Raw genomic sequence first — 23,543 nt, forward strand, 5'->3', positions numbered from 1 at the left:
TGAAGTCAACACTTCTCTCTGGAGCCCTTCTCCGGCTGGAAATGTGACTGTCTCCTCAGTCTGGCGAACCTCCCCATTCATGATCTGTGTCCATGGGAGCTTTGGTTGGCACAAAACGAAATTCAGACACCTAGCTTCATCAACCAGTACACAATCTACAGTCTTCACCTCCCAGGGTGTTGAGACCCCATGACGGAGGGACAGGTCCATGGCTGTGGGAGCAGAGACCCACGCGGTCCGGGGGCGGCAACTGAAATGTCACCGTGTGCCTTGCCCAGCCGAGACTCTCTCCATAGGACTGTAGAAACGCTGCCCACGATGCTCATCTATGGAGGGCCCCAAGCTTCCAGGCTGAGCGTGGAGGGGAAGCCTGCGAGCAGCCAGGTGGTCCCACGTGGGCGCTGGTGGGAGGCCCTGAGGCAGTTCTCTGCTGGTTGCACTGACCCCCAGGTGTCGGCCTCCAAAGCTGTCCCCAACTGCAGGAGGGACCGCCATCACCGTGTGGCAGGCTCTACAGCCAGGGAACTCCCGCCCCAGATCCCAGCACCCGCCAATATTCTCATATTAAATTCTGGAAGCAAACCCCAAAACTGTTGCTCATGGCCACCTCTGGGAATGACTGAGCTGGGAGTCTCGGTCACTTCCAAACTGTGCTTTGCACCAGCTGAGCTTTCTTTCCTCCATGCCAGGTATGAATACGGAATTTCGATGTCTACCATTTGAATTTTTCGTTGCCTGCTTATACCAACATAATTCCAGTAAACGAACGTCAAAGGCCTACAGCCCACTGAGCCCTTGCTGCCCAGCCAGCTCCCTGGAGACGGGCAGCAGCGGGCCTCCACCCTGACGCGCTGCCCCAGGCTGCACAGCCCTCTGTGTCAGTCCAGAGTAAAGCCAGGGAAACAGGAGGGCAGTTGGGGTCCTGCCCCAGGACACCTGACGGCAGCCCACTCACTCCTGTCACACACACCTCCAGGTGAAGAGACATGCTTGCAAAATGCAATGCTCAAGACTAATCACGAAGGAATCTGGCTTATTTTCACATGTTGCTAGAAAATGCAACGGTTTTTTTAAGCAAGGGAATTACAGTGTTTTGTCTAGATATCCTTTTTAAACATACAGAAATATTTATTCGTGTTCTAGAAACAGAAAACACAAGGTGCAGTCAGTGCCAGAGCGGCTGGGCCCCAGGTCCAGGCTCCTGCAGGTCCCACACACCCACCTCCACGCTCTTCCTGTCCTCCCATTTCAATGGAAACAGCACGGCTTCCTCGGGGGCCTCCACCCCCATCACCCCTGCCTTGCCCTCCCATGCCTCTGCGATCCCCCCAGGCCCTCCTGCCCCTGGGCAAACCCCATTCCTCCATCCACCCTCTACCCCCACAACCCCTGGCCCCTCCACGTCCCAGCACCCCCTCCGGCCCCCTGCCCCCAGGGCCCCCTCATACCCCTGGCTCCCCTCCTGCCCCAACACCCCCACCCCCGGGCCTCCCCCATGCCCCCAGCGCCCCCTCCACCCCCATTGCCCCAGGCCTCCCGGCCCCCGCAAGCTTCATGAGAGCAGCCGAATGGCACACCTGGCTCTCTCCGCCGGGCACGGGCACTCATCAAACAGACAGGATAGACGCATGAACAGAACAAGCAGGTCGGCCTCGACTCGGGCATTTCCCCTCGTCCCCACATGCCGAGACCTGAGGCAGACATAGTGCACACAGGAGCCACGGGCCTGGCTCTTGTCAATTCTAAACCAAGACACGCCCACAACAGGACGAGTGAAAAGATACAGGTCTTCCCAGAAGATGACATCAGGCCCCTCCACCAGAGACACAGTTCGGGGGGTTAGCCTACAACAGCGGTCTGCATGCCTCGACGCCCACCCAGGGCCACGGTGTGGCCCACGGCTCACCGGTCAGGCTGGCCATCGCGGCCCCGGGCCTGCTGCCCCTCCCTAGGCCCTCCAGCTGGCTGCCCCTCTCCCTCAAGGGGTGGCTCCTGCCCTTTAAAACCTGCCCACACCCACCACCCCATCACCCTCGGTGAACAGGCTCAAGCCGTCCAGCGCCCCAAAACCTGCTGCTGTCCCTGGACCTGCACTGGAGGCAGGAAGCTGCCACGCCGTCTTCCCGTATCCTCTTCAGGAAGATCTGCCTGACCCTTACCTGTCCCTACATCTGCCCTCCTTCACTATGACCCCCAGAACCTAACTGCAGCCCGCTCCAGCCTTCCACAGAAACGCCAGAGCTCTGTAAAGCTGGGATCCCAGCCAACCCCTTTAACCCAAGGAAGGGGCTCAGCTCCCGCCTGTGCTTATGGGCTTTGATCCTACACTGACTCAAATCGCAGCACCACCTCCTAAATTAACCACTGCTGCTTCCCCCCAACACTGGCTGTCAGTCCTCTTCCCAAACTCAGACGTCATACCCCTACCTAATAAACAAGGCAGTTAGAGGAAAAGCCGAAAGCCTTTCCTTGGACCACACTCCCCAGCCCAGCCTGATCCACCAGCCCTGCTGAGACCTGGTTCCAGCCACACCTGACGTTCCCAGCTCCCAGGACAGAGAGGCCCTTCACCTCTGCTTCTCACACCGTTTCTCGGCCTCAACTACCCCACTCCACCCTCCAGCCTGTCACCCACCATAAGCTCCAGGGACACCCAGGCAGGGGGCTGCCCTGAACTTTGCAGAGGCCATCACGGGCTCCAAAGAGGGCCTCCAACAGAGAGTCCCCCAGCCTCCGAATACAGTTAATAAAGTCAATCAACGTGGCTCCCTGGAGCAGTCACCCCAGACTGCTAACAGAGACTCCCTCTGAAACTCCTACCTCCTCTGTTACTGAGCACACACCACCTGCAGGCATCCGTGGGGGATAAATGCCAGGGAACAGAGCACGGCCATCAACAAATGCGACCAGAGGTGATAACCACAGCCTCACACTGTGTGTGGATTGACTTTTAACTTAAACCACACCATGCAGGGCGCAGTGCGTATTCTCACACTCTCTGCCAAGTGAAATGCCGCGCTGGAGGGCAGGAGCCTAACAGCAGTGCGTGCCCAACGGCGGCTGAGCACGGGCATGCCTCCAGTGAGGCTTTCTGGGGAATGACGGGAAGGCTGGACATCCATCAAGGGGTTGCAAGAAGCGCGATAGCTCGTGGGTCAGGCATATGCCGCTCCTCTGGGCTGTGTGTCCACTCTGGGCAGCAGATACTAAGCAGCCCCCTGCACCGATGACCACGGAACAGCTGCCTGAGGTCACAGTGCAGCAAAGAGCCGCAGGACCCAGGAAACAGGCTGGCTTTGGACCTAAAGGCCTGTTTCTTGGAACAAACATATTCTAGAGTTTCGTGACAAATACGGAAAAAACTAAAGTAGGATTTTTCACATTTCATTAGTCACCAAATTTCATTTTTCTGAGGCAAAAAAAAAAAAGGAGGCCAAAGCAAGCGCTTAGGGCTGAACTGCGTCCCCTCCGCACAAACAGGTGCTCGGGGTCCCTGCGCGCACGGCCGGCCGCAGCCCCAGCGCTTGGCCTCACTGAACGCAAATACTCAGAACGAGCGGGTGACCCCGCCTGCAGGACCGGCGGCCGCTGCCGTCCACGCGGAGGGCCCGCGCACCGCTGCGTCCGAACCACGGACGGACAGCGAGAACGTGCCCGCAGACGGGGCAGACATACTTACATCTTTTGCCATGTTACCAGATCCGTGAGATCGATGCTATAAATGTTCACCCTCCAGAGAAGAAAATTGATTTTTCTGGTAAGAAAGACGGAAAGACAAGAAATGAGTAAGAATGAAAACCCCGGTGGCCCCGGCACCCCCTCCCCCCGGAGCGGCCCTCCCTCCTTTCCAGACGCACTGCCCGGCCTGGGGGCAGCTGCCCCCCGGCGCCCGCGGCCCCCGACAGCGGGTACAGCCCACCGGCCCACACAAAGACCCGGCCGCCCGCGGCCACCCGCGGCCACCGTGACAGGTGGGCTTCCGGCCCGGCGGGCCTGTCACCCGAACGCCGCCGCCGCCGCCGCGCGCGCGCCTCCCGCGCCGGAACCGGCAGTCAGGTCAGCACCGCCCCCACCCCGCGCCGCGCCCGCGGGGCCCCCAAGAGCCCCGCGCTCGGGCCGACCCCGGCGCCCCGGCCCCCCGGCCTCCGCCCGCGCGAGCGCCGCTGCTCCGCGGGAGTCCCGCCCGCAGGCCCCCCGCGCGCCCTGGGCCCCGGCTCCCGACCCGCCCGCGACCCCGCCGGGCCGAGCCACCCGGGCGCCCCCGACGGCGGCGCGGACGCGGGGGACCCGGGGCCCAGGGCGCGGGAGCCGCGGAGCCGACGCGCACACGCGGCGGGACGGCGGCGGGACCGGGGCGAGCGCCCGCGCGTCCGCGCCCCTCGCGGGACCCCGGCCCGCCGCACCTGGCTCGCTCCGGCGCACGGGCACGGGCGGGGTCCCGGCGGCGCGCTCGGCCCCGGGGTCCCTGCCCTCCGAGGCGCCGGCGCGCGGGGCTCACCCTGCGAGCGGGCGTCGGGCGGCGTGACGTGCGCGGCGCGGCGGCGTGACGTGGGCGGCGGGCCGGCTCCCGCAGCGCGCCTGCGCGCCTTTTCGCGCCTTCGCCTCCCTCCTCCTCCTCCTCCCGCCGGTGCGGCCCGCGCGCTCCGAGGGGGATGGGCTGCGCGGGTGCGGGTGCATGTGCGCGTGCGCGCCGGGCGGGGACGGAGGCGGAAAGTCTGGTGCCGAGCGGCTGTGGTGCGCGCGCACTTGGAGAGGGCCCGGAGGTGTGCGCACACCTGGAGAGGGGCCGGAGGTGTGCGCACACCTGGAGAGGGGCCGCAGGTGTGCATCGTGCCGGTGTGCGCGCACACTTGGAGACGGGCGGGCGGTGTGTACGTGTCGGTGTGCGTGCACACTCCGAGAGGGACCAGAGGTGTGCGCGCACCTGGAGAAGGGCCGGGAGTGTGCTTGTGCTGGTGTGCGCGCACACTCGGAGAGGGGCCAGGTGTGTGCAGAGGTGGGGAGGCAAGTGTGTGTGCACGGGTGTGCGCATGTGCACATGAGTGTATTTGTGGGTGTGTGTTTATGCGGGCGGAAGGAGGGTAGATCTTGTGCGCACAGGTGTTTATGCGGAGAGGGGGTTGAGGGTGTGCATATGCAGGCGTGCATGTCCTTGGAGGAGAGGGCAGAGGTGTGTGCACACTTGTATAGAGGCCAGCTGTGTGCAGGTGTGGCTGTACAGACGCAGAGGAAGAAGGGCCGGTGTGTGCACATGTGGAGAAGAGGTGGTGAGTGTGTGTGCACATGTGGGCAAGCGTTCTTGTGGAAGAGAAAGGCAGACTGGGTTTGTGCAGTGAGCCCATGTGCAAGTATAGGTGCGCAGAGAGGACAGGGTGTGCATGCACACAGCACAGCAGGCCCTGTCCACCTGTAGGCCAGCGGTCTCCGTGCCTACACCCAGCCTACACCTGATTCCCCGCATCCCATTGGGGTGCTCAGGAGGGAAATCAGGCAGCCTGTTTGCTCGCCATCACTGGGTGGGCCCGGTGGACCCTGAGTCCTGGAGACTCCTCCTCCCTGGAGCCCACCACCTGCAGGGCCATGGCATTGACCACCTCACCTTCCACCCCCCAGACTAGAGACCCAGCAGAGGGCGGGCTGGAGTCTGAAGTTCAGGGCTCCCTGGCCGTGTGCGGTGAGGAGCAGAGCAAAGGCCTCTCTCCACGGTGAGGGCAGCTGTTACTCCATTACTCCGCGGCGCGGTTCGTGTCCACTCCTACTTCTGCTAACGCTGGGCTCAGTGTTGGTTTCTTGAAGACAGCAGAAATAGGTGCCTTCTTTGTGCAGATGAGCACAGAATGGGCACCGAACGGTAATGAGGGAGAGGCAAAATCCTGCACATGCCTGCCTGCAGAATGGTCTTATTTCTCTGCTGGTGCAATTTATACCATTCTTGGCCCCTCAGCAGGTCCCTGGGGCGTCAGAACCTGCACCCTCCATGTTGTCCCTCTAGTGGTCATGTGTCCTACCTCCATTCTCCTTGCACAGTATCTCTTTATTTTTTACGGTATTTGAATATTCACCCCCAGGCAGCAGCTGGAAGCCTCACTCCCAGCCCTTGGACCCAAGTACACAGGGCAGCAAGCCTCTCAGTAAGAGCTGGAGGCTCAGGAAGAAACAGGATCAGAGTACAGAATCTTAAAACCTCTCCCCAGGAACTCAAGATTCCAGTAATTCTAGGGGCACCTGGGGGGCTCAGTCAGGCACCTGCCTTCAGCTCAGGTCATGATCCCAGGGTCCTGGGATCAAGCCCTGCATCAGGCTCCCTGCTCAGTAGGGAGCCTGTTTCTCCCTCTGCCTCTTCCTCTGCCTACTTGTGATCTGTCAAATAAATTGTAAAAATCAAAAAAAAAAAAAAGATTCCAGTAATTCAACAACATTCACACAGGATAACTACCCCTAATATTCTAAGTAATGTCTGCACGGAAATCACTGTAGTGAAATATGCCGAATTTACAAGAGCTCCCACAGCAGGTAACAGCTCAAGAGGCTCTGCTTTTTCTTGGGAAAAGGGCAAAAAGTTGGTTGGGGTTTTTAGTTTTTGACTTTCTACAGTCATACCAGAGAACCCTCATTTCTGTGTTAAAAGGTAGCAGAATTTCTAAAATTTTTGGTTGAAGATCCAGGTATTTTCGGCTGCTGCACTGCCTTGAAGTCTCTAGACTGGATGGAAGAAATGCGACCTTCTTGATGGGTAATGAGCCTACAAGTGCCTGCATCCACCTGACCCTCCAGTATCCACTCTGTATCTGCAGCATGGGTTCAGGAAGCGTGATGTTTGGGCGTTGACCTGTCCCTTCTCAGTGGCTGGCATTCAGCCCTGTGTCATCATCCCTGGTACTGTTCTGTGTTTATTAGAACAAGATGATTAGATCCTTCCCAGGAAAATTCCGCATCTCCCAAAAGCTTCCTCTTTCTTTGTGAGCCTGCCCTGTTGAGTCTCAGGGGGTGATACAAATCCTTACCCCCAACCTCCCCACCCCATTAAACTGTCCTTTTTAGGAGAGAATGTGTTCTAGCCCCTTGGAAATTGAAATTCTGAGTGTTTGTTAAATATGCGATTTCCCTCCTTGATGACACGGTCCTCTCTCTCCAGCCTTCCTGTTTTCCACCTTCTTGGATCACAATATGGTGACATCAAGACGTGGGAAGACAGGGATGGGGGACGGGTTCATGGAAGTTATATAGAATGTTCCTAAGGTGGACAAGGGACATTTTCTCATTCTTTGCTAAAATATACAGGCATTTTTAGAAAACTTTGTTCTGCTTATTTTTGGGTATCATAAAATATCGCTAAATCAGTGTGCTTGCTCAACCTCAAGATAAATCCCCTGGCCCTCTCCAGAAAGGCCATGGCTTCTAAGCCCCATCGACCAAGAAATTCTGCAGCCCCCACCTCCTAGACACAGAGACATCCTTGCTCTTCTTACATCATGACTCATTTTGACAATTTCTGGTCAAATTTCTTGGGAAGAGGGCCAGTACTGGACCATCTTGTGCATTAGGCTACCAGCATTTATTCACATCTTAAAAGACTTGCATGAGCATTTGCAGGCTGAAGCCACGGTCCTTTGGAAACTACTCTGACAAATTCTATACTGCAGCATCCAGTTCACTCAAGTTGATCTCACCAACCTGTTTACTGTTCAGACCTTCTTCCTTTATTTACCCTTTGCCTGCAGTGCTCTCTGGCTTCTACAATGCGGGAAATCCCCCTCGGTCTTTGTCATTTAACCCCACAGCCCTTCTGAAGGGCTCCTCCTGGGAGACCACAGCACCCTGGCTAAGACGGCAACAGGATTATTTTCTGTGGAACCCTACAATGTGAGGTGGGAATACCCATGTTGTCCTTACGTCACGTCCTTCCTCCATAGCATCCAGTTACCATCATGGAAGCCTTCAGCACGGGTTTTGGGAAACTTGACGGCACGTACAACCGAAGGCCTTTGGTCATCTCTCTGCTACCTGTCTGCTGATCTTACAGATGAGGAGAGGGGCCTTCCAGCCCCCCTGCTACAATGAAGCTGACATGAAAAGGGAAGTCAAATGGCCTCAGATAAGTAATCTTAGCCTCTCTGATGCTCAAATTCAGTTGATAAATAGAAATAGAGTTCTTCGGTAAGAAGACAAACCGCAGTTTCATATGTTTTACCTCTCCTGCATTCCTCCCCAAACTCTGAGTGCTGATACCGTACAGATGAATAAGATCAAGGATCGCTAAAATAGGACAGGCAGATTTGCAGACAATCTGGGCTCAGAAGCAACACGCAGAGGCCAGGGAAAGCTGAACTGCCCCCCTCGACCTGGCTGGGGCAGGAGCACCAACATGCAAACTGTGCCTCGGAGACCAGAATGGTTTAAACTGGTCTAAAGGGAATTGCTGTTCTAGAGTCAATATCGTGTACAGAAGCCTGGGAATGGGTGGGCTTCCTCCAATGCTCTAGCTTCTGGTGGTGGTGACACTTCCCTGGGGGGAGGGGGGAGGAGGGTGGCACTTGCCTCCTGCCAATAGTTAATGCGAGTAGATTTCTTTTTTTTTTAATTAATTTATTTATTTGACAGAGAGAGACACAGCAAGAGCAGGAACACAGGCAGGGGGAGTGGGAGAGGGAGAAGCAGGCCTCCCGCGAAGCAGGGAGCCTGATGGGCTCGATCCCAGGACCCCAGGATCATGACCTGAGCCGAAGGCAGATGCTTAACGACGGAGCCCCCCAGGTGCCCTGCAACCAGATTTCTTAAACGTAAGGAGTTTCTTCTGATACCAGCTTCCAAAATGCAAGTATTTGCTACAGAGAGTTTTACTACAAGATGCTGAGGGTCCATAGGGGCAGGGAGGAGCAGGGGTCAGACCCAGGATCCCAAATCCAGGGTGCAGGACCAGGACAAGGGAGAGGCGGGTGTGGACAGCGAGGGCAGCTGGGGCGGGAGGACTGGACACAGGGCAGTTTTGGGAAAGCGTTAATGGCAATGGCACTCCAGGCTGGACAGCAGAAAGCGAGACGTCAATAGGCTGTTGAGAGTGCATTCTTCCTCTCTACCCTCCCTAAAACCTCTCGCACAACACATACACCGATTCTTTCTCCAATCTAGGTTTGCTGTCCTATAACTAGACCACAGATTCCTTTGGGGAAAACCGTTTAAATTCTTGGCTTCGGGGCGCCTGGGTGGCTCAGTTGGTGAAGCATCTGCCTTCGGCTCAGATCATAATCCCAGGGTCCTGGGATCGAGCCCTGCATCGGGCTCCCTGCTCAGAGGGGAGTCTGCTTCTGCCTCTCCCTCTGCACACCCCACCCCCCCGCTGCTCGCGCTCACTCTCTCTTGCTCTATCTCAAATAAATAAATAAAATCTTTAAAAAATAAAAATAAATTCTTGGCTTCATGGACACTCTCATAAGCCATTGACAGGAGGTTGGAGTAGAACGAAGTCTCAGTAAGGCAACTGGGTGCTATGATTAACCCTTACAATGCCACTGACACAACAATCATAAACTCACGACTCTCCCACCAAACCCGCTCCTCCGTCCAGCACCCCCGTGCAGGAAATGAACTATGTCCACCCCGTTGTTTGCACTACAAACCTAGATAGAAGTCAGATACCTCATGTGCTCTCAGTAACTAAAACCAGTCACCAATTTGAAATATCTTGAATTCTTCTCCTTTTCCCCATCTCCGCTGCCATTCCCTGGCCCCACTACTATCCTCTTCACTGAGGACTACAAAATAACTCCTCTTATTCCTTCCTCCAAATTTGTCCCACTCAGATCTCTTATCTATTCAGCAGACAGAGTGATATTTTATTTTTTTTAAGATTTTTTTAAATTTATTTGACACAGAAAGACACAGCGAGAGAGGGAACACAAGCAGGGGGAGTGGGAGAGGGAGAAGCAGGTCTCCCGTGGAGCAGGGAGCCTGATGCGGGGCTCGATCCCAGGACCCTGGGACCATGACCTGAGCCGAAGGCAGACGCTTAACAACTGAGCCACCCAGGCGCCCCAGAGTGGTATTTTAAAAATGGATGATCGCGCTCCTTCCTGCTTAAAATTTTTCAGTTTGCAACCTGCTTTTGGGTTGATAAGAGCCTAGGGGCACGGAAATGGACAGACTGCAAGTGAGGCTCCTCTTCAATGCACTGCTGGTTCACACAGGGTAGGCAGAGTCCTGGGCACCTAACCCTGGAGAAGTTTGCATAAGCGCTGGAGACAAATGTGTGTGCTGATATCGCTAGACTGAGTTAGGTCCAATCGGTCTGTAGTGTGGTGCAGGGCGCCGAGTTCTTGCTGGCCTTCTGTCTGGTGTTCTGCCCATTGCTGGAGGTGGGACGTTGAGGTCCCCTATGTTGTTGTAGAACTGCCTATGTCTCCCTTAAGCTGTCAGGGCTTGCTGCCTTTATTTAGAAGCACTGATGTCTAATGTGTATATATATGTATTTGTTTTTTAAGTTTTATTTATTTAGTAGTCTCTATGCCCCACATGGGGCTTGAATTCACATGCTCTTCGACTGAGCCAGCCCGGTGCCCCTAGTGTATATATTTGTTTTTTGTTTTTTTTTTAAGATTTTTATTTATTTATTTGAGAGAGAGAGAATGAGAGATAGAGAGCACGAGAGGGAAGAGGGTCAGAGGGAGAAGTGGACTCCCCGCTGAGCGGGGAGCCCGATGTGGGACTCGATCCCGGGACTCCAGGATCACGACCTGAGCCGAAGGCAGTCGCTTAACCAACTTAGCCACCCAGGCGCCGTATTTATAATTGTTATATCTTCTTGTGAACTCACCCTTTATCATAGTCACATTGTATTATTATTATCATTACAGAATATCCTTTGTCTCATGTAACAATTTTTTTAAAGATTTATGTATTTGAGAGAGAGAGAGTGCATGTGCGTGTGTGCAAGCCGGGGGAGGGGCGGAGGGAGAGAATCACAAGCAGACTCCCCACTGAGTGTGGAGCCCAGCGCGGGGCTTGATCCCACAACCCTGAGATCACGACCTGAGCGAAATCAAGGGTCAGGCGCTTAGCCAACTGAGCCACCCAGGCACCCCTCTTGTAAAAATTTTTTACTAAAATCTATCTTGTCTGATATTAGCATAGCCACTTCATTCTCTTTTGGTCACTAATTGTGAGTAAAATCGTTTTCCATTCTCTCACTTTCAACCTATGTGTCCTTAGATCAAGATCAAGTCTTCTAGGCAGCAAATAGCTGGATCCTGCTTGTTATCTATTCTGCCAATCTATGGTTTTTGATCCATTTACACAAGTATACCTTATTTGCTCAATATATAGATTTATAATTATTTTATGCATTTGTCTGTTAAATCAGACAGGAAATTAAAAGTGGAGCTACAAACCAAGAATACAATAATTTGCCCATGTATTCACCCTTACCAGAGGTCTTTGTTTCTTCATATGGCCTCTGGCTATGTCTAGTGTCCTTCTGTCCCAACCTGAAGGGTTTCTCTGTAACGTCTCTTGTGGGACAGCTCTAGTGGAAACAAACTCTTTCTGCTTTTGTCTATCTGCAAATGTCTTACTTTCTCCCTTATTTTTAAAGCACAGTTTCTCCGGATACAGAATCCTTGATTGGCAGGTTGTTTGGGGTTTTTCCCCCAACATTTTAAGTATGTCATCCTACTGCCTTCTGGCATCCATGGCTTCTGATATGAAATTGGCTGTTAGTCTTACTAAGGATCCCTTGTAAGTGATGAGTCACATCTCATTGCTTTAAAGATTCTATGTCTTTGTCTTTGAGTTTGATTATAATGTGTTTCAATGTGGGTCTCTGAGTTTATCCTACTTGGAGTTCATTGGGCTTCTTGGATTTATAGTCATATCTTTCATCAAATTATACACCATGACCAAGTGAGATTTATTCCAAGGATGCAAATATTTTTCAACATAAGAGAATCAATCAATGTAACACATCACATTAATAGAACTATACACACACACACAAGTATATCTGTTAGATACGTCTATGCCAATGTTCATTGCAGCATTATTCACAATAGTCAAAAGGAGGAAACAACCTAAGTGCCCATCAGCAGGTGAGTGGATAAAAAAATGTGGTGTAAATATGCAAAATGGAATATTATTCAACCATATAAAGGAATTAAATTCTGACACATGCTACAACATGGATGAACCTTGAAAATACTATAGTAAGTGCAATAAGTAAGACACAAAATGGCAAACAGTGTATGATTCTACTTATATGAAATGTCTAGAATAGCAACTTAAGAGAGACATAAAGTAGCTTAGTGGTTACCAGTGACCAAGGGTAGTAGAGAGTGGGGAGAAGTACTATTTAATAGTCACAGAGTTTCTGTTTTGGGTGATGCAAAGTTTTGAAATAGATAGTAGTAATGGTTACACAACATTGTGAGTTTAATTAATACCACTGAATTGTACACTTAAAAATAGGCAAAAGGCAAATTTTATGATGTATATTTTACCACAATATTAGAAAATAATAATATACGAAAAACCATTGAATTGTACATTTTAAATTGGTGAATTTGATGGCACATGAATTATAGCTCAATAAGACTATTTTCTTTAAAAAAGCTATAAAGGACAATTGGGGAAGATTACATATGTTCCAAAAATTAGATAAGAGAAGACATTATTATTTTGCTCAGTATGACAATGGTGTTGTGTATGTGCAGGTGATTATCTTTTTTCTTAGAAGTGGCATGGTGATGAACTGAGTTCCTAAGCATCATGATGCCAATACTTTACTTTTGGATGGTTGGGGAGAAAATGTATGTGTGTCTTTCAGATGGGAGAGGAGGAGGAGGAGAGAGAAAGAGAGAGTTGGGGGAATAATGATAACAGTTGTTTAGATATGGGTGTGTATTTTACTATTTGCTCAACTTCACTGTATTTTTTAAAAGATTTTATTTATTTGAAAGAGAGAACATGAGTGGGGAGGGAGGGCAGAGGAAGGAGAGGGACAAGCAGACTCTCCACTGAGTGAGGAGCCCAATGCAGGGCTCGATCCCAGGACCCTGAGATCATGACCTGAGCTGCAGTCAGACGCTTAACCGACAGAGCCACACGGGTGCCCCATCAAACTCGCTGTATTTTGAAGCTTTCAAAATAGTTGGGATAAAAATCCCATTCTGTTCAACATTAATCAGAAGGTTCTAACCAGTGCAATAAGGCAAGAAAAAGAAATTGAGGCATAAATATTGAAAAGGAAGAACTTAAACTATCTTTAGTCCTAGATGATATGATTGCATATGTGGAATATCACAGGAATCTACTAAAACCAACCAGTAAATTTAGCAGATTCTCTAGAAATAAGACCTGTGTAATAAAATTAGTATGTTTCTATATAACAACAAACTATTGGAAAACAATTTTAAATATTGTTTAAAATAGCATGAAAAATATCAGCTTATTGGGAATTAATTTAGATGTGCAAAGATCTATAGAAAAAATATAAAACACTGCTTAAAAAATCTAAAGTAGACCAACACTTTGGAGATATATCATGTTCTTGGATTGGGAGACTCAGTATTATTAAGATGTCCATTCTTTCCAAACTAACCTATAGACAATACCATCTCAATCAAAATCTCAACATTATTTTGGAAGAAATTAGAAACCTGATTTTGGGGAAAAAAATAGACTTCACTTTTATAGCAATTTTAAGTTCATAGCAAAACTGAGCAGAAAGTACAGAAAGTTCTCATATACACTCTGCCCTGCACCTACACACAAATTCTGCCCAAATTTTAAATGGGCAGAGTCACTACCCACCCCCCACTCCCCAAATTCTGCACCACAGTCGTACATTTGCTAAAATCAGTGAAACGGCATTGGCATGGCATAATCACCCAAAGTCCATGGTTTACACTGGGGTCCACGCTTGGTCTTGTACATTCTATAGTCTTGGCAAATGTATAATGACATGCATAGAATCACACTGATCCTGCCCTAAAAGGCTTCTGTATTCCACTTCTTCATCCTCCCTCCCCACTAAGTCTTGGCAATTATTGACCTTTTCACTGTCTCTACAGTTTTGCCTTTTCCAGAATGTCATATGCTCGGAACCTTACAGTATGTAGCCTTTCAGACTGGTTTCTTTCCCTTAGCAATAAGGCTTGATAGCCTATTTATTTTTAGCACTAAATAACAGTCAATTGTCTGGATGTACCACAATCTTTTTATACATTCACCTACAGAAGGACATCTCAGTTGCTTCCAGGGTTTGGCAATTATGAACAAAGCTGCTATAAACGTGTATGTGCACGTTATCGTGTGGACATGTTTTCAACTCATTTGGGTGAATATCAAAGAGCATGATTGCTGGGTCTATGGTAAGAGTATGTTTAGTTTTGTTAGTGACTGCCAAGCTGTCTTCCCAAGTGCTGTATCTTGCATTCCCAGCAGCAAGGAATGAGTTCCTGTTGTCCTGCATCCTTATCAGCATGGGTGTTGTCAGTGTTAGATTTTGGCCGTTCTAACAGGTGTGTAGTGGCATCTCATTGTTGCATTAATTTGCGAGTTCCTAATGACATATGTGGAGCATCTTTTCATTATGCTTATTGCCATATATGTATCTATGTGGGTCTGTTTCTGGCTCTCTGTTCTGTCCCATTGATCTATGTGCCTGCCCTCCTAATACCACAGTCCTGATTACTGTAGCTTTACAGGAGGTCCTGAAGTTGGATAGTGTCAGTCCTCGAACTTGTTCTTCTCCTTCAACATTGTTTTGGCTATTCTGAGTATTTTGCCTCTATATATAAATGTTAGAATCCGTTTGCCAATATCTATACAAAAACTTGCTGGGATTTGATTGGGATTGCACTGAATCTATAGTTAAAGTTGGGAAGAACTACATCCTGACCTTATGAATGAGGCTTCTGACTCATGAACATGGAATATCTCTCCATTTATTTGTAGTTCTTTGATATCTTTCATCAGAGTTTTATAGTTTTTCTCATGTAGATTCTATACATATTTTGTTACGTTTATACCTAAGTATTTCATTTTGTGGGTACTAATGTAAGTGGTATTATATTTTTTTATTTCAAACTCTACTTGTTCACTGCTGGTATATAAGTGATTGGCTTTTGTATACTAAGCTTGTATCCTGTAACTTTGTTATAATTGCTTATTAACTCCAGAGTTTCTTGGCAACTCTTTTGGATTTGCTACACAGACAATCATGTCATCTGCAAAGACAGTTTTATTTCTTTCTTACCAGTCTTTGTACATTTTCTTTTCTTTTTGTTCTTTTGTTTTGTTTTGTTTTGTTTTGTTTTTGCATTAGCTAGGATTTCCAGTATAATGTTGAAAAGGAGGGGTGAGAGAGAACATTCTTGCCTTGTTCTTTTTTTTTTTTTTTAAGATTTTATTTATTTATGAGAGAGAGAGTGAGCAGGGGAGGGGCAGCGGGAGAGGGAGAAGCAGGCTCCTCGCTGACACAGGGCTCAATCCCAGGACCCCAGAATCATGACCTGAGCCAAAGGCTGACACTTCACCAACGGCCACCCAGGCGCCCCTCCTGCTTTGTTCGTGATCTTCGTGGGAAAGCACTGAGTTTCTCACCATTAACTATGATGCTAACTGTAGGTTTTTTGTAGGTGTTCATTATCAATTTGAGCAAATTCTCTTCCATTGCTAGTTTGCTGAGAGTATTTTAAAATCATGAATGAGTATTGGAGTTTGTCAAATGCTTTTTCTGTGTCTATTGATAGGATAATGTGGTTTTCCTCTTTAGCCTGTTGTAGATTTTAGTACAATTTCTTCCTTAAATGTTTGGCAGAATTCACTGTGAACCCACATGAGCTTGGTGCTTTCTGTTTTGAAGGGTTATCAATCATTGATTCAATTTCTTTAATAGATACAGGCCTATGCAGACTGTCTTTTCCTCTTGTGTGAGTTTTGGCGGATTGCGTTTCTTGTGTCAGAGTCCCAACTTATTGGTAGTGATGCTCTCAGCTAGGAATGCCTGAGGCTTTCATCTGGGCTCGTGTTACTCGTGGTGAGCCCACAGACATTCCCTACCAGGGCCAACATGGGGACTGACCCTTGTATTCTGATGGTCACAGATGCGCTTCCACAAAAACTGTCAGGTAACTTTGAGGAACAAGATTTATTACTCACAATTCCTGGAGGGTACGTGGAACACCCAAGGGCCACCCAGTGAGATCACAAGGAAACAGAGAGCGCGTGAGCCTGGGGCTCTGCCTTTATTAGGATCCAAGGACACAGTGTCTAGGGTTTTTTTGGTTCTTTATTGGCTAACTTAATGCATAAGACTGGGAATTAGGGCACAGAAGGGAGATATGGGGTCATTCAAACAGTTACCTAGGTTACCCAGAGCTTTCTGAAAGAGGGACCTTCATGTTTGGGGATGACATAGTTCCTTATCTGTTTATTTTGGGGGGGCCGCTGGTAGCTGTGTCATACAGGTGGAGATACATTTATTCAAGATAGTTGTCTTTTGAAATGGATGCCTCAGGAATCAAAAACTTAATGTCAGATGAATGGATAAAGATGTTGTGTATATACACACAATGGAATATTACTCAGCCATCAAAGAGAATGAAATCTTGGGACACCTGGGTGGCTCAGTCAGTTAAGCATCTGCCTATGGCTCAGGTCATGATCCCAGGGTCCTGGGATCGAGCCCTATATTGGACTCCTTGCTCAGTGGGTAGCCTGCTTAATCCTCTGCCTGCCACTACCGCATGGATGGAACTAGAGAGTATTAGGCTAAGTGAAATAAGTCAGTCAGAGAAAGACAAATACCATATGATTTCATTCGTATGTGGAATTTAAGAAAAAAAAACAGATAAACATAGGGGAAAGGAAGGAAAAATAAAATAAGATGAAATCAGAGAGGGAAGCAAACCATAAGAGACTCTTAACTCTAGGAAACAGACCGAGGGTTGCTGGAGGGGAGGGGGTGGGGGGAGGGGGTGGCTGGGGGATGGGCATGAAGGAGGGCCCGTGATGCAATGAGCACTGGGCGTGATATAAGACTGATGAACCACTGAACTCTACCTCTGAAACTGATAATACACTGTATGTTAATTAAATTGATTTTAAATTTTAAAAAAGAGGAAAAAAAGCTTAACGTCAGTCACTTAACACTACAGTGTCTTTTAAGTAATTAGTTCATTTCATCTGGGTTATCACATCTGTGGGTCTGTGGGCAAGGAATTGTTCATAACATGCCTTTTTTTTAAAGATTTTATTTATTTGACAGAGCACACGCAGGGGGAGCAGCAGAGGGAGGGGGAGAAGCAGACTCTCTGCTAAGGAGGGAGCCCAGTGTGGGGCTCAATCCCAGGACACGGGGATCATGACCTGAAGGCAGACACTCAACCGGCTGAGCCACCCAGGTGCCCCCATAACGTTCCTTTCTTATCCTTTTAATGTCCATGGATCTGTAGTGATGTCCCTTCTTTCATTTCTGATATCAGTAATTTGTGTCTTCTTTTTTTTTTCTTAGCCCAGCTAGAATTTTATGATTTTATTGATATTTTCAAAGAAACAGCTTTTAGTTTCATTGATTTTCTCTATTGATGTCCTCCTGTTTTCAATTGCACTGACATCTGGTCTGGTTTTTCTTATTTACTTCTCCTCACTTTGGATGTAATTTCCTCTTCTTTTTCCAGTTTTCCAAGGTGAGAGCTTAGGTTACTGGTTTTAAATCTTTCTTCGTCTTGACTGGGGTGCTCACTGCTGTCGGTTCCCTCTAAGCACTGCTTTTGTTGCATACCACAAAGGAGGTAGGTTGTGTTTTCATTTTCATTTAGTTCAAAACACTTTCAAATTTCTCTTGAGATTTCTTCCTTCATCCATGTGTTATTTAGAAATGTGTTGTTTAATCTCCATGTATTTTCAGAGTTTCCAGTGACAATCTGATTTCAAAATTTATATTTAATACCAATACCTGGTAATATCAAGACAATCTTGAAGAACAGTACTGTTGAAGGATTTGCATTACTAGATTTTGATGCCACATTAAGACAATGTGGGGTGGCACAAAATAAACAGATCAAGGAGACGGAATAGAAAAATCCCAACGGACCCACATGTTTACAGTTACTTGATTTTCAAAAAAGGCATTGATGTAATTCAACAGGGAAAGGAGAGTCTTTCCGATAAATGATGCTGAATCTACTAGATTTCCATATGGAAAAAAATAAACTTTGCTCTGTATTCATACCAAGCTCAAAAAATAATTTCTGAAAGTTAAATTTAAATTTTCCGGAAGAAAACAGGCCCTTGGGATAGGCAAGTGTTTTTAAAATCGGACAAATGTGGCACTAACCACAAAAGAAAAAAAAATGTGTAAACTGGACTTTATCAAAAGCTAAAACTGTTGCTCATCGAAAGCAAGTGTAGAAGACATCCACAGACTGGGGAACATATTCACAATAGATAAGTCTGATAAAACTCATATCCAGAATATGCAAAGAACTACAAATCAGTAAATAAAACATAAAGAACTCTGTTAAAATTGTCAAAAAACTGGAACTATGTTAACACTATTAAAGAAGAAATCTGAATGGCTAAGAAGCATGTGGAAATGTTCCCAACTTCCTTAGCAATCAGGAAAATGCAAATTAAACGATGGTGGGATACCATTTCACACCCAAAACCAAGGGGTTGGTAATAAAAACCGTTGATAAAAATGTGGTATGACTGGGACTGTCCTACCTTGCTGCTAGGAGTAAAATGTTAGAATCTCTTTGGAAAACTGCCTGGCATTTTCTAATGAAGTCAAGCATACCAGTGCTCCGTGACGCAGCAACTGCATTCCCAGAGTATGCCCAAGAAGAGGAAGTGCGTATGTCTACCAAAGACATCTTCCAGAGCCCTTCCAGGGGCACTGTGTGTAATGGCCCCAGCGGCACCTGCCCAATGCCCCTGCATAGAAGGAGAAGCAGCGATATGGGCACACGTGGAAGGAAGGTCCATGACCACAGGCAACATTGGGGTCAACTTCCTCACTGCTTTGAGCAAAAGTTCCTGATCCAAAAGACTACATTTTGTGTGAGTCCATTACTACAAAGTACCAAGTAAGCAAAAAAGTAAGCCAGGTCACCTGTGGTTACTTGTGGGGGTAGAAATGAATGGAAGAGGGGCGCCTGGGTGGCTCAGTCGGTTAAGCGGTTGGCGTCTGCTTTCGGCTCAGGTCATGATCCCGGAGTCCTGGGATCAAGTCCCAAGTCAGCTCCCTGCTCAGCGGGGAGCCTGCTTCTCCCTCTCCCTCTGCCCTCCCCGCTGCTCGTGTGCTCTCTCTCTCTCTCTGCTCTCTCTCTAATAAATAAATAAAATCTTTAAAAAAAAAAAAAAGAAAAGAAATGGATGGAAGAGAAGATCCTTCTATGCAGGGTCTTTGGATGCTGGTAAGGGTGTACTTCTTGAGCTGGGTGTAGGTTAAATAGGCGTGTTCAGTGAAAATTCATTAAGCTGTAAACTTGTGATATTCGCACCTTTATGTAGGTGTGTTATACTACAATAGAAAGCTTTTTAAAGTGCCATTTGGCAATAGATCAAAAATGTAAAATACCTAGGAATAAAGCTAATGAAAAAAATACATAAGACCTCTTCACAGAAGTCTACAAAAACTGAAGAAGAATTAAGTAAATGGAAGGATCTGCTACACTCATGGATTGACAGTCAGTATTGTAAATTGGCCAATATGTATACATTTGAGTTGGTTCTTAGTCTCGTTAATTATCAGGGAAATGCAAATGAAGACCACAAGCAGAAATCGGTTTATACCCATTTGATGTGCAAATCTAAAGGAGTCTGACAGTGGCAAGTACTGGAAAGGCTGTGGATCCATCGCATTCCTTATACACAGCTAGCAGGGATGTAAATTGATGCCATCACTTTTGAAAATAACTTGGCATTATTTTATTGGGTTGAGTATTCCCATACCCTACTGCCCAGCCATGCTGCTTCTAGGGTGTATCCGGGGGCACACTCAGCATCAGGGTTTACACTAACAGAAAACGGAACCACAGTTCAAGGTCTGATAGCAGGAGACCAAACAGGGATGTGTATCCCCCAACAGGATAATAAGCAGCACTGACTGTGAATGAGGCAGAACGTCCCTCACGCCCACCCCACTGACGGCTGAGGAACAGCAGCCTCAAAGCGCACACTCACTCACTCACTCACACACATATAAGAAAACAGACAGGAAGAGACCAGAGGGGATGGTAAGCACCAAATCCGGGGGGAGTAGCCACTTCTTTGGGGGAGATGTCGGTCCTCGGCTGGGTGGCGCTGCACTAGTATCGATGTTCAGCCGACAAGCGTAATGAGCCAAGCACGCACCAGCGTGGCTGTGGGGGGCCAGAGGTCCTGACTACCCGGGTCGTTCCCTCTGAGGCCCAAGGCCGGAGACATCTCAGCGTCACTTCCAACCCCACCTCTGCCCGCTTGGCCCTGCACGTCCGGCCCCTGAGGACCACTTCAGCCCTCGCTGGCCCTGTTCCCCTTTGGTAACCGGACTCCGGTCAGACCAGAGACTGGAGATCTGGGACTGCTTCCCCTTCTCACTTTATATAGTTATTTTTAGTGGTGAAATTTATAAGCACTCTTTCTTCTGTCTGGCATTTTCTGTATTTCTGTATAAATATATAAAACAAAATCTTAGTTTTAAAAACCCAGAAAACATCTCTTAGTATGAAAGCTGCAAATGGATGGTTTGCCCTATCCAAGATTAAGAAGGAAAAATAAAAGCAAAGAATGTAGCCAACATTCACAGCTCACAGGATTCTATACAGAGTTCCAGATTTCTGGCTTCTTTCAAGGACTGGGCGCTCTGGCCCCAGGGGCGGTGCATCCCTGCAGGGTGGGCCCCTCAGGCCCCTCCGGGCCACCTGCTGAGGGGCCCCTGCTGGGCAGCGCAGGTGTGTCTGTGATTTCTCTCTGCCCCGGCTGCCTTCCTTCCTCGGTGGGCTCGTCTTTCTCTTTGGTGTCCTTATAGGAAAAAAGACTCCCCACAGCAGCGGAGAACCATCTAGTCTAACGACCTCCTTTGGCTGATAGACAAAGGAAATGGGCATAAAGTGGTCTGGAGCCTGTTGGGGTGGGTGGGCGGGGGCCTGGGACCCACAGGGTGAGGGAGAGGAGGTGTGTGGGTGTCAGTGGGGGCTGCTGGCTGGAAGGGGTGAGATCTGTTGTGCTGAGGACGCAGGAAAATAGGTCCAGATGGAACCAAAGTGGGAACCAAGGAAGAAATCCAGAACAGACCCATTTCGGGGGCTAGTCCAGTTGGCGATGAGAGAGCCGCAGGGTCAGCCAGTGCTCAGCCTTTCAAGGAGACACCAAAGCAATGTTTTAAGGGAAATTCTCGCTACCTGGGACCACAGAGGGCGGGCGGTGGAGGAAGGCCAGGGAGTGGAGCTGGAGGCCAGGTCAAGGTCAGGCGGGCCTGCGGGCAGGGGTGGGGCACCCTGGGACAACACCAGGCCGAGCCCAGTGTACTCTCCCTTTCTCTGATTTAAAATGGTCCCACCGCGGCAACAACACAGTGTGAGTGTTAACATGACCCACCTAACCCCCACCAAGAAGGTGAGGAAAACCCAGCCTCCCAGGCAAAAAGCTTCGGCACAACCACCTGGGGATGCGGGATCTACAGCCAGAGGACCTCAGAGGAACCCATCTGCTCCCTGTCCTTCTTTCCACGTCGCATCCGGTCGATGATGTCACTAGAGTCCCTGGACGCAGCAGGGCTGGTGGCTGGGGCTGCCCCCCCCCCATCCCACCAGCCCCTGCCGACCATGGTCTCGGGGCCTCTGGCCGTGGGGAAGAAACAGGTCCCCGGGCAGCCTGAGCAGCTATCTCTGGAGAGCCGGCTACAGAACCCGACGGGGCTTCCAGCCTCCCGCGTGTGGCTGGCGATGAGATGTGTGCTGGAGAGAGCTGGGGCCCTGACCTCAACGCCACACGGACCGGAACCCTGGCCAGGGATCAGCAGATCAGCAGTCCGCTGGGGAAGAGAGGGGGCCCAGCATGGCTGACGCTCAGTGGGAAGAGGGATGCTCTCAAGTGGGCTATTTGGCAACAGCTTCCCCCCCCCCCACCTTCTATCACAAACGTCGTGGAACAAAATGAAAATCGCTTGCGCGGTACGTGACAAGAGCGGCGGTCACTAGAGTTCAGTAGAGGACTCCCGGGGGGTTTCCAAAGGTGCTCTGGGCATTCAGCCATTAAGGGAGGTAAAGGGGCCTTTTTAAAGCCACAGGTACATTCTCTTATGGAGACAGGAAAAAAAAAATAAATCCACAAGTACGATAATAAAATAAGATGCTTTTACTCATTTATTCTCGCCCGAATGGCTGCCGCGTCTCCTGCCCTCCTACACTCCCTCTGTGCACCCCGCAAACCCTCGGCTTCTAATCCATGTGTCATGATTTCTATGTTTAATCCCAAGAGGTTTAGTTGACGCCTCCAGGGCAGGGATGCCCCGGCAGGCCCCCTCCCCCACCGCTCGGTGCACGGCAGCCCCCGGCAGGCCCCCTCCCCCACCGCTCCCCGCGGCCCCGCCCACCGGCCCGCTCGCAGCTGGCGCACTGGGCAGGCCCCGCGCGGATGGAGACCCGGCGCCCCCCGCACGGCTAGGCTCCCCCTCCGCAGTCATTCCTCAACCGCGCCCCCACTGCAGCCCGGGACCCGCACACCAGCACCACCGCGGGCACCTGCACCCCGACCTCCCACTGACCCCCACCTGCACCACGGCCCATCTTAAAGTGAGAACTGTGAGAATTTCTAATGCGGGTTCTTGAAAGTAGTGTTGGCTGTCTGAGTCCCAGCGCTGGGTCGCGGGTGAAGTCGCTGTGTGCTTTGAGGGCGTTCCCCAGTCTCCGTCTGAACGGTGCAGAGGGGCCCCCAGAGGCCGGCTGGTGGGCGTCCCGGTGCCGGGAGCCAGGGGGGTGCTGGCAGGCCTGTGTCCGCCTCTCCACCTGTCATCTCTCATCTATCCCTCTGTCCTCTGTCCCTCCATCTACCTGCGTGTCTACGTCTCCATCCGTCATCTCCCTCCATCACTCGTCTACCCTCACCTAGTACCTACCCGTCCACACACGCGCACACACTTGTTCCCGCAGAAACTTAGTCCTTTACGTTCTGTCACTGGGTGTAACTTCTCCTAGAGCACCTGCCTGATGAGGAAAGCAACAGAACCTCCCAAGCTGGGAGGACTCCGCGCACTGACCCCGTGACAGGTGGGGCAGCCTGAGCTCGTGCGCTCCCCTGCGGGAAAGGGACAGCAGCTCCCACGCGCAGCCAGGGGAACCAAGCCGGACGAGTGGCGTCAACCTTCAGGCTCTGGTCTGCGGGGCGGCCCCAAGGAGGCCCACGCCCACGTCCCTTTGTGCCCGCCCGTGTCCCCGCCCCACACCTTGGCCCCGCCTCCGCCCGAAGTCCTGCCCACTCCCAGCCCAACCCCCCGCAGGCCCCCACGTTCATCCAAAGCCCTGCCCCCGCCGAGACCCCCACCCCACCGCGAAGTCCCCCTATGC

The 23,543-nt window shown here is 50.0% G+C and overlaps 1 protein-coding gene across 3 annotated transcripts in view; it reads right to left on the reverse strand.

The window, feature by feature from the left end:
* The window catches only part of TFDP1 (transcription factor Dp-1), a 40,424-nt gene extending 35,893 nt beyond the window's left edge, over positions 1–4,531 (reverse strand). For 2 of the 3 annotated variants that reach the window (XM_027590944.1, XM_027590942.1), the window contains exons 1-2: positions 4,404–4,531; positions 3,680–3,754 (exon numbers count right to left, since the gene is read on the reverse strand). In XM_027590944.1, the coding sequence (XP_027446745.1) occupies positions 3,680–3,691 (12 nt within the window). In that variant the 5' untranslated portion in view covers positions 3,692–3,754; positions 4,404–4,531. The remainder of the gene's footprint in view (positions 1–3,679; positions 3,755–4,403) is intronic. The other variant, XM_027590943.1, reaches the window with a different exon arrangement.
* Positions 4,532–23,543: the final 19,012 nt, after the last annotated feature.

The sequence above is a fragment of the Zalophus californianus genome, chromosome 3, assembly GCF_009762305.2.
Source record: "Zalophus californianus isolate mZalCal1 chromosome 3, mZalCal1.pri.v2, whole genome shotgun sequence".
In the NCBI taxonomy this organism is placed as follows: domain Eukaryota; kingdom Metazoa; phylum Chordata; class Mammalia; order Carnivora; family Otariidae; genus Zalophus; species Zalophus californianus.